General features: G+C 36.7%; 2 protein-coding genes across 7 annotated transcripts in view; one reads left to right on the top strand and one right to left on the bottom strand.

Annotated features, from left to right (window-relative positions):
- The window catches only part of TFB1M (transcription factor B1, mitochondrial), a 28,237-nt gene extending 20,004 nt beyond the window's left edge, over positions 1-8,233 (top strand). For both annotated transcript variants that reach the window (XM_039358234.1, XM_039358233.1), the window contains 2 exons: positions 5,919-6,046; positions 7,694-8,233. In XM_039358234.1, the coding sequence (XP_039214168.1) occupies positions 5,919-6,046; positions 7,694-7,937 (372 nt within the window). In that variant the 3' untranslated portion in view covers positions 7,938-8,233. The remainder of the gene's footprint in view (positions 1-5,918; positions 6,047-7,693) is intronic.
- TIAM2 (TIAM Rac1 associated GEF 2) overlaps positions 8,176-11,512 on the bottom strand; it is a 145,588-nt gene continuing 142,251 nt past the window's right edge. For all 5 annotated transcript variants that reach the window (XM_039358225.1, XM_039358224.1, XM_039358227.1 and 2 more), the window contains 2 exons: positions 11,198-11,352; positions 8,176-9,264 (listed from right to left, as the gene is read on the bottom strand). In XM_039358225.1, coding sequence (XP_039214159.1) covers positions 8,636-9,264; positions 11,198-11,352 — 784 coding nt within the window. In that variant the 3' untranslated portion in view covers positions 8,176-8,635. The remainder of the gene's footprint in view (positions 9,265-11,197; positions 11,353-11,512) is intronic.

Genomic DNA, 11,512 nt, shown 5'->3' with positions numbered 1-11,512 from the left:
GGTGTTTTGGCTTATAAGTGTCATCAGCCCCACTAAAAATGATTGAGGAGGGTGCTATTGTTCCAAACATCTGGTGGGCATGTGATTATTTCCCTTTGTAACAAGTGAGCATTGACAGCAACATAGTGGTAACTGTGGTTTCATTAATCTTCAAGTAACGGGGATTCAAGATTTGCTTTTGCATAAAGTCTCCATACTGTTATTGAAAATTGTACTTTTAAACCTGATTGCCTACGAATTCTGAACAAGCCAAATAGTTGTTGACATTGGCCTGTCTTGGGATAGATCTTGGGTCAGGTTTATTATTATATAATAGAAGCCATAACATGACTGCTTGGCAGTACTTTTCAAACTCATAATAACTCTTAAGGATGGTTTCCTGTCCTTCTCTAAGTAAAAAAATAAGGAGCAGCTCATTCTTGAGATTGTCTTTGCATTGTTATAGCTCAGAGGTTTAATATAATTGGCAAATTGGTAATCCTAAAAGAATTCTCTGGAAGCAGATCTAATTGAACTGGATAGGACTTAACTCGTACTTAGTTTAAATTTAAAAAATTTAAAAATTTAAAAAAATATATAATTTCATAGAATTGAAGTATTTTATGTTTTTTTTAAATTAAGGTCACTGATCAGAATTCTGCACATTAACAAATTAAACAATTTTTACTTCAAACAAAATACAAAGGTAAAACCGTAAATCTGTCACTGAGGTGATCAAAATATAATGAGGTTTATAGCCAGTACAGATAGTTCTTATTTAGCTACTTCAACTGGCATTGGCAGCTTGGTCATTAATCAAAGTAGTTGCTAAGTGAAATTGCAACTGCATATTGTCAGGCCTGCAAAGGTTGTAGATATGAGGATTGGTCATACCTTCTTTTTCATTACCATTGTAACTATGAATGGTTGCTAAATAAGGCAGTTGCCAATTGTAGTAAAATCATATACAGACAGTATAAAAAAAGTTTTGCCACATTCAGCGATGACATTCAGTGTCAAAAAGCTCAAAGGCATAGCCATGCATAATGTCAGTTAGCCTGGGTATTTCACAAAGTAGATCACAACCTGCTGCTTAGTAAGCTAGAAAAAAGTGGTATAGACAACATCACCACCAGATGGATTTGTAGCTGGCTGACAAATCGTACTTAACAAGTAGTCCTCAATGATACTACATCCACATGGAAAGAAGTAAGCAGTGAGGTACCACAAGACTCCGTCTTAGGCCCAGTACTCTTCAATATCTTCGTTAATGACTTAGATGAGGGAATAGAAGGGGAACTCATCAAATTTGCAGATGACACTAAACCAGCAGGAATAGCCTGCTCAGGATCCAAAAAGATCCTGACAAACTTGAACAATGGGCCCTATCCAACAAAATGAATTTTAATGTAGAGAAAAGCAAAGTTTTACCTTTAGGCAGGAAAAATCAAAGGTCGAAGTACCTGGCTCAAAAACAGTAACTGTGAAAGGGACCTTGGAGTCCTAATGGACGACCACTTGACTATGAGCCAGCAGTGTGCAGCAGCAACCAGAAAAGCTAATACAGTCCTGGGTTTTATAAACAGAGGCGTAGAATCAAGATCACACAAAGTATTAGTACCACTTTATAAAACCATAGTAAGACCACACCTGGAATATTGCAACCAGTTTTGGTCAAAAAAGATATTGAGACTTTGGAAAAACTTCAGAGAAGAGCAACTAAGATGATCAACGGCCTGGAAACTAAAACATATGAAGAATGGCTGCAGGACTTGAGTTTGGCTAGTCTAAAGAAAAGAAGAAATAGGGGGGACATGATAGCAGTATTCCAATATTTGAGAGGCTGCCATAAAGAGGAGGGGGGTCAACTAATTTTCCAAAGCACCAGAGGGCAGGAGAAGAAACAATGGTTGGAAACTAATCAAAGAGAAAAGCAACCTGAAATTAAGGAGAAATTTCCTAACAGTGAGGACAATGAACCAGTGGAATATCTTGCTTTCAGAAATCGTGGGTGTTCCATCACTGGAGATTTTTAAGAAAAGACTAGACAGTCACTTGTCTGAAATGGTTTAGGTTCTCCTGCTTGAGCAAGGGGCTGGACTAGAAGACCTCCAAGGTCCCTTCCAGCTCTATTCTATTCAAACCTAATGGGGAGTTATAAAATGGGTCCTTGAATCCTTATAAAAGGTGCAATAAAACAACACACGGACTCTAGATTCAGTCAGTCTTTCATCATAAGGGCACAATCTTAGCTGCTGGAAGGACATTAAAACATGCTAAAATTAGTACTTTTCAAAGTTTGAGCATAAATATCTTGTCATCTAAGAAAGAAGCTTAACTATTCAAAAATATATTCCTGAGTAGGGCAAGTTGATCCAATTGATCTTCTAAATCTTGCGGATTGAGAGTAGTTATCACTTAGTCACATCCCATGATCAAAATAACTTCTTTTAAGAACCAGTGTTGCAAGAATGTTCTTTTCCATGTTGATTCATAATTGTTTAACATAATCACGAGAACTTACAGCTTCTGGGAGAAACCATTAAGTTTACCCAGTGGACTATAATACAGAACTGTACATCCATTTTCACTTTAATCAGATCAGCCTTCCTCCCCAGTACCACATTAGTTATTTAACTTTGAATAAATATTCCTAGGACTTAAGCATTTGGCGTTACAGTATTGAGATGGCTTACTCTTCTATCTCTGATCCCTCTTTGCCATTCAACATGTCCCTGAGGAGGAATTGTGAATGTCAAAATTTCCCAGTTCCACAAGGAGCCTGGTAAAAAGTTGAGAGGAAAAACTATATAGCACATTTTCTTATTGTCTCCGATTTCAGAGGTAGATATCTGAAAAAGCCAACATCAAGTAACAATATGGGGAGGATTAAAACTGGCGAATTAAAATCCCTACTTGATGCTAAAATTCCATTTTACTCATAAGGCACTCACCCTAGGGAAAGCTCTCCATATCTTGGGTTCTATATTCCTGTAGTAAATTGTAAATTCATCTTCTGCCAGCTGTAATAACCATAATATTTAACCCAAAACCAGACTTAAAGATGAAAAATGTTTTAGTTTCTGTTTAACTTCATTAAACTTTAATATATAATGAAACTAGGAACTAATATAAGTTTCAACAGTGCTTAAAGCTAAAGGTAAGAGTGTAACGGCTTTGATAATTGACTTATATGTTATTCTATGTATTATTATGAAAGAAATGATTCCTGCCACAGGAAGTTATTAATTTTAAACTATCAGTCCTAAGGGAGATGATAAAAAGGAGAAGCTGAGGAGCAGAATCCAATGGAGGCTTCCATTAGCAAACCCAAAGTGGAAGTGATGCAGCCCCCCCCCCTTTTTTTTTTAATCCTATGCTGCACCTCCGAAATGTGATTTAGAAGCATGGAACATTCCAGAACATTTCTAGGAAGTACGGATTCCCCAGGGGGAAGACAATAGAAAGTCCAACTGTTTAAATGAGCTTCTACTTGGAAAGGGTTTGATCCATCTTACAGATTTGTATTTCCTTCAGGATGAGGATTACAACAATATAGAGGGATCAGTTTCATGTAAAAAGCGGTGGGGGGGGGAGGTTTAAAATGAAGTAACAAAGCTGGTAGTGTTTAAGAGCCGAGGTGGCGCAGCAGTTAGAGTGCAGTACTGCAGGCCACTTTAGCTGACCGTGTTCAGCAGGTCAGCGGTTCAAATCTCACCGGCTCAAGGTTGACTCATCCTTCCGGGGTAGGTAAAATGAGGACCCAGATTGTTGGGGGCAATGTAAATATATATATACATTGCTTACTGGTGTACACCTCTTAGAGAGTGCTCGCGCTTAAAGCGGTATATAAGTCTCATAAATAAATAAATAAATAAATAAATAGTGGAGCTGTAGGAACATAGGACTTGGGAAACACTGAAGAATTTGAAGTGGTTAATGCTATAGAGCTATCATATTCTTTCAGTTTTCTTTATAAAAAGAACATGAACGTGTGTGTGTACAATTTTTTATCTAGAAAACCAAGTACATACGCACATACATAGATACACTCATAGTTTTTGTCATTTTTTGGTTTTGGTTTTGCTGATAACTCAGTGCAACTTGGATACTTTTCTGTAGATAATTGCCTACAAGTTTGAATATTATGCTGCCCTTTTAAATTTCAAAAGAATTTCTAAGTCCTTAAACTTGTATTTAAAACTTCTTTTAACTAGGAGTTAAAGGAAATTCACCCAGTACCGTCAAACTAATAGCAGTTAAAAGCAGTTAACAATCAATTTCCAAAAGTGATTGGTATGTGATCCCAGTGCCTGTTTGAAGGCACCATGGTTTGAGCAAAAAGGTGGTTATTCCGTCCTCTTCCAGAACTCTGAGCCCACTGGAGCCCACTATCTTGCAATCTTCTTGCAAGGAGCAGCTGTCTGGAGCACCTACGAGCAATGTCATGTCCTCTCCTTATCTGGAGAAGTATTACAGAGAGCTGGTCTACTTGCCTGCTCGTCATTCTGCTGCGATAGTCTGCCATGATTGATTCCTTCTAGCAGACCTACCTTCAGTTTGCCATTTCTTCTTTGAAAGTCCCTTCTTAAGGTTGTTTTTTTTTTGGTTACACATTGCCAAATTCAGACTTAATTGGGTTTTTTTACGTGCATATAATAATAATAATAAAGTTGGAAGGGATCTTGGAGGTCATCAAGTCCAACCCCCTGCTCAGGCAGGAAACCCTATACCATTTCAGACAAATGGCTGTCCAGTCTCTTCTTAAAAACTTCCAGTGTTGGAGCATTCACCACTTCCTGAGGCAGGTTGTTCCACTGGTTAATTGCTCTAACTGTCAGGAAGTTTCTCCTTAGTTCTAGGTTGCTTCTCTCCTTGATTAGTTTCCATCCATTGCTTCTTGTCCTGCCTTCAGGCACTTTGGAAAATAGCTTGACTCCCTCTTTTCCATTACAGCACCTAACAAAATTTCAGGATTTTGTTTGCATTAATTTTTAAAACAGGTGACAGAAGAGTACAAGATTTTTTTCTCAGTTAGGTGAACCTGATTTTGTGTTTGCAGTAAACATTTATTCTCTGCTAAAACTATTTGCAAAATAAAATGGTAACGCTACTATGATTATCAAAAATCAGTGTGTTGAAATGGAGCTTGTTAATATGCATAACTAAAAAAACAGGATATAATGTCAGTAATTTTAAAGCCAGCAATTACAAATGAACAGTAATTTCCTATACTGGTTTCTATAGTAACATTGCAGCTTTCTGAGTGTTCAGACCCTGTAATGGAGTAAACAGTAAGATGTGTTTTGCATTTCCACAGGGTGAAAAAAGATGCAAGTCTTATTTGAGGATGTAGTACTTTATTTCAGCCTATTTTTATTTTCATGTAAATGTGCAGTATGCCTATTTTCGGGGGGGGGGGGGAATCCAGTAATTTATAATTTTATTCATAATTCTGCTGCCAGGAGGACCATTTTCAGTCACGCAGAAGAAAACTGAATGAGAAACAGGATTCCCTTTTCCCATAATACACAGAAATTCTTCTAGCTCTAGAAGAGTTTACTGTATAATAGGGCACAAAAATCTATAAACATTAGATGGCAGCAAAGGGATACATCAAACTATATAATCTAGAGGTTAGTTTGTCTTTTGCATCCCAGATCCAGAAATTGCAATTTACAAGAATTGATGGCAAAAATTATTTTATTTTAACAGTATTTTTATGTCTGTTTCTCTTTATCTGTTCCTATTTCTCTGAAAGCGTATTTCAGGAGGTCCACATTGTAAATTTGGAAGCTGCAGATTTATTGGTCAATGGAATTGCAACTCCTTTAATTGGATTGACAGTTTTAAATGGCATTTATGTATATACATTTATAATAAATATATCTCCTTACTGCTATAAATATAATAATATTATTAATATATATTAATCTCAGGTAGATGTGACACTTGTCCATTTTACACCACTAGTGGAACCAAAAATAAAGCAGCCATTTAAGCTGGTGGAAAAAGTTGTTCAAAGTATTTTCCAATACAAAAGAAAATTCTGTCATCACGGTGCAAGGTAAGAAAATGAGTATAAAGTTTTGTTTTCAAGAACTGCAGTGGGGAGTGGGGGCGGCTCACACTTGTATATGTGATTCCTTCAAGGAATTTTCTCATTTGTATGGCACTATTTTATTTGTCTTTACAGCTCTAAGCCTTGAACACACTTGTAATACATTTACTTGGTGGATTTTTGATAGTATAGGTAGCCCTTGACTTACAACAGTTTGTTTTATGAACGTGCGGTGTTACAATGACACTGAAAAAAGTGACTTATTCTTCACACTTAATGACTGTTGTAGCATCCCGATGGTCACATGATCAAAATTCAGGCACTTGGCAATGACACATGTATTTATGATGGTTACAGTGTCCTGAGCTTTTGTGACCTTCTGACAATCAAAGTCAGTGAGGAAGCCAGATTCACTTAACATCTGTGTTACTAAGTTAACAAGTGCAGTGATTCACTTAACAGCTGTGGCAAGTAAGGTCATAAATAGGGGCAAAACTAACTTAACAGCTATCTAGTTTAGCAACAGCAATTTTGGATTCAACTGTGGTCATAAGTCAAGGACTACCTGTATATTAACTGAATGGAGATAGTGAGGAATTACCAACTATGTTCTGGTACACTTGAAAGATGCTGAAAAATATTGTTGCAATGCAAACATTTATGACTAAATTAAATCTAAATGTTACTGTCTACTTTGTACATAACCATAGAAAATGTTACAAAAAAATCAAGGGCTTGTGGTCTTACTTATATTGCCTTAGTTCCTTTTCAATGAGAGCCATTCTTGGCAACATGCTGGTACATAAAACCTGGTATGACGTGTAAAAAGGTGTCCTATCTTTTCCGTATGTATTGAGAACTCACGTACAATCCTCAGCACACCATGGTAAAAACAAAGTTAAAAAAAAAACTCTGCCTTATTAGAGAGAACAAATAACAGAAGTTTCCTTCTCTGAAATAGTTGCTTCTTAGTTCCTTATAGTCAAGATGGAATCTGTTTTTGTTAAATCAGAAATTTGATATTATTATTATTTAGCCTATGGCATATGGCGTTACAATATGTATTAACACTAGCCTAGTTTTAAAAAGCACAATAGAATATGAATGTTAAAAAGCTCTATATTCAGATTCCAATGTCTAGGCAACTAACCTAGAAACTTGATAAATTTGATGAAAGGCAGGGCAGAGCAGATTGTGGGTGGCATCTGCCTCCTAAGACATAGCTTATTTCTCTATCTCAGTTGTCCGAGAGTTTAATTTAACATTTGGGTGCAAGGGCACTTGTTCTTTTCACCCTTTTTCAGGCTGTCACTTTTTTGCAGTAACCTAGTGAAAGGCATGCAGTGTGCTTCTGTCTTCAGAGTACCATTGCATTAATGTTGTCTTGCTATTAAGTCATAGCAAAAGCATTCCCAGAATCCAATTGTTTTATCAGAATGACAGAGCATCTACCTTTAGGTAGATGAGATCAGAATACATATGCAAAGGCTTATGTTGCAGTGCTCATTTTATCATTTTCTCTTATGCCGCCCCTTCTGCAGATGCCCATGATTCATAGCGTAGCTATATAGAAGATAGTATTATTTGAACTGAGAAATCTGAAATAAAAATACTGGATGTTCCTTATTGATTACCAATACTGTTTTCTTTCAGGATTTTGTTTCCAGAAGCTGACCGCCTTGAAAAAACTGAACAGTTGCTCATGGAGGCAGATGTTGACCCAACTCTATATCCACCTCAACTGTCCATATTTCAGTTTAAAAACCTTTGTAATGTCTACAGGAAAATGTGTGATGAAGATCCAGGTCTTTTAACATATAACTACAGAGAAGAACTGAAAAAGAAAAAGACAGCCAACTTTAAACGGACTAAGAAAGATTACTATTTTCTTTCCTAGAATTAGGCAACCACAAAGCCTAACAGTTTTTTGTATTGGACTGAAATAATTTGACTTTGAATATATTCAATTTTAACCAAAATTGTATGTAAAATTTACAAATGAGAATAAGGATCGCTTTTCTTAAAACTCAAATGATACTACTTTATCTTCTCAAGGCCAAATGTAAAATAACTGAAAAGTAACCCCCCCCCAAAAAAAATACCCCCCAAGAACAAAACACGCACAAATCTACCTATTTCAATTAACATTTTACTGTACAAGCTTATAGAGAAAATAAAAATACCATAAGATTACAATACGCTTTTTATATGTACAAACATATATAAAAATTAAATATAAACAACCATTTACATTTTAGTACAATGTACAGAGGACTTTATTACTCTGTATTGAAATAACTTAATTTGACTTTAAATAAAGCAAAAACTAACATGCTCCTAAATGCTCAATGAAAGCTAACTGGACTCAGGTCAAAAAATGAACATCTCACCTCCCCATGTTTTCAAAAATGTTTAAATGTTACCTAATACTGAAAGGGGAAGAGATTAGTTTACAGAATTTGCAAAATCAAGGTAAACTTTTTTGTTTTGGAATAAATTAAAATAAGTTAAGCCTTTACAACTACCTTTATGAAAAAATCCAGTAGTGCATTAAACTGAAGAGTAAGTAGTTTTATCAAGTTGCAAATCAAACAGCTAGGACTTGTCTCCTGCTTCATAAAAACAATCCTCATTAACCACTGATGTCAAACTTTGCACACTAAATTCCCTTTCTAAAATTGAATTCAGGTCAAAACCCGGAGAATCAGGCTGATTGTCAAGCGACAGATGCTGTTCTTGCATTGCTCGCAATGTCCCTTTGTCACGTCTTGTGCTGTTCACTTTTCGTTTAATAGGGCAAAAGTGAGCACGAACTAGTTTAGGCTGTTCTGCTCTCTGCCCACCTCTGTTCTCTAACTCAGGCAGATAAGCAGTCTCCACATCATCATTCTGAATCTCAGAAATCTGCAACCGCTGGAACTGGATTTCTATGTCTTTCGTGGGGTTGCTTTTTTTTAGAAGTTGCTGGAAATTATCTTCCTCGTCACTTAGAATATCAGATTCCTTTACAGGACTATTTGAAAAATCAGATGTGCAGCTCTGCAAATCCTTCATGGGAGATGAGTTTTTAGATTCCAGGATACTGTCAGTAGTGTGGCAGCTGCTACTTGGTGTACTGCTGCTCAAGCTGCATTCATCAGAATCTGGCTCATTTCCTTTTCTTGTATTGCTGTTCCATTCATTACTGGGAGAATTCTTCAGTAATTTCAGTGATCTGGAAGAAGCTGCCAATGTAAAAATACATCCATCAAGTTTCTGTACTCAACAACTGTGGTAACTAACCATTTAAACATTATGAGTGATGCAATTAATTGATAGAAGAGAGAGAGGGAGGAAAGGAGGGAGGGAGAGAGAGAGAGAGAGAGAGAGACTTCAGAAAAGAGACTTCAGAAAATAAACAGTGAGAATCTGGACAGCAGAGGGCAGGCAACCTTTCAAGACTAGCATATTTGGCATAAGGAAAACACGATCTCCTACTGATATTTGGGTATTTTGTGAGAACAAATACAGTTGCTCTTTCCCCTCCTCCTAGGCCCCCTATACTGCTTTCCACCAGCTTACTCTTGGCTTTTTCTAGTTAAATGAGCTCTTTTCCAGAATAGACCCCAGATTATAACTTCCTAGCATTGTTATTGCAGACTCTATAGAAGGGTCCTAGGGAAGTGTTTTGCTTTGTAGCATGATGTAGTTTTCCACTTACCGTATATGCCGGCGTATAAGGCGACTTCCGCAAGCGCTAAAATCGGCGCCAAAGACGGTCGTCTTATACGCCAAGTCGTCTTATACGTCGGAAATACTGGTAGTTTCCGGCGTATAAGATGACGTTCTAGGAATGCGGCTCGACGACAAAGACGGGGGTCGTCTTATATGCCAGGTCACCTTGTACGCTGGCATATACGGTATTGCTTTTCAGTTAAAATAATAGAAAAAAAAATCAAGTCAAGTGAGGTGAGAGGCATAGCCTGGAAAGTACCTAGACAGCATCCATGGGCACCATGTTGTTCCTGCCACCTTAACAGGCTTACTGTTGCTGAAAATATCTCAACTCTAGTCTTTGAAGAAGAGCATAAAATTTAATGGAATTCTAGAAATCATCAGAGATTTCCTAGTCATATCTAGTTATGTGGTTGTTAAAAGAGCAATTTGAGCCAGGCAGTGCATAGTCAAAGCGAACAGGTAATGGGATGGTTTTAATGTTTTTTTAAAACCACAAAATCCATCCCTCACTTTGAATTTTTACCTTTTCAGCTAGAATATTTGCCCCATTATAGGAAGTCTTCACAGGTCACAATTGGGAGCAGAAATTCCATTGCTATGCTATGCAGATAAAGTGACATGTTACATAACTGCACTTGCTTACAATATCAGTTCTGGCTGTGGTCATCAAGCAAATCACTTTGGATCATTAAGCACATCACATGACTGACTTGCTACTTCCTAGGGACTTCCCCATTGACTTTGCCTGTCAGAATTTGGATATGAAGGTCACAAATGGTGATCACATGGTCATGGTAAGCTGCAACCATTGTAAATACATGCTGGTTGCCAGCCTCTCAAACTGCAATCAGTCATGTGACCTCAGGGATGTGATGATGGCCACAACTCTGAAAACAGGTCTTAAGTGTTTTTTAGCACCTTAATTTTAAACAGTTGCTGAACAAACAGTTGGTAAATAAGGATTGTCTATATACATTTGTTGATATATTCCCACTGTTACGGACAGAGTAGTTATAAAGGAGTATTGAACTTGCATAATTTGTTCAAACTCAACTAATCTAATCTGTAAAGATTTCAACTGGCTTGTAAATATTTCTTCCTATAATGTGGCAAACACACATTATACTAGGTTAAAAATTGTTTCCTGTTAATTAGTTTGAACCCATTGGCACATTTGGAATGTTAAGAATACATTATGGCCAATTTTCCACAACAGCTGCCATAGTTAAGTATGGCAAGGAAAAAAATATCACCCCACTGAATTCTAAATAAGTATTTTGGTAGGCAATCTATGGGGTGGACGGATCTTGTTTTGCTTCTCCAATACTTTCAGTGGAATACAATAACATCTGTTGAAGCATAATTTATCATGATTAATATTATTGCCATAAATTAATACATAAAAATATTGGCATACATATTAAGAAAATATTTTCTTACCTAATTTTGCTGAAACAGGAATTCGATTCTTATGCAGTATCAGGCGATTTTTACATGCTTTCTCAAAGGGCAAGTCACATTTTATTTGACGCCTGAAATTTTCTCTTAGAATTGAACGAATCACTTTGACTATGTTGGTCTTGCTTTCACAGTCACTGTAGTTGTGGGAAAAAACAGTCAATGCAAAACATTAAGTTACTACTAAGATTAGCTATCAAGGCCTGGTTCTCTTTATATATAATGATTCTTTTCTTGCTCAAAGCAACATTGTTCTAGGAAACAAAACTAGGCATTGGGCCACCTGTCCCAGGTTAG

Source organism: Crotalus tigris, unplaced genomic scaffold, assembly GCF_016545835.1.
Source record: "Crotalus tigris isolate CLP2741 ecotype Arizona unplaced genomic scaffold, ASM1654583v1 scf7180000019007.31208882:3723066, whole genome shotgun sequence".
Classification (NCBI taxonomy): domain Eukaryota; kingdom Metazoa; phylum Chordata; class Lepidosauria; order Squamata; family Viperidae; genus Crotalus; species Crotalus tigris.
This window is presented reverse-complemented; position numbering and strand designations above follow the sequence as displayed.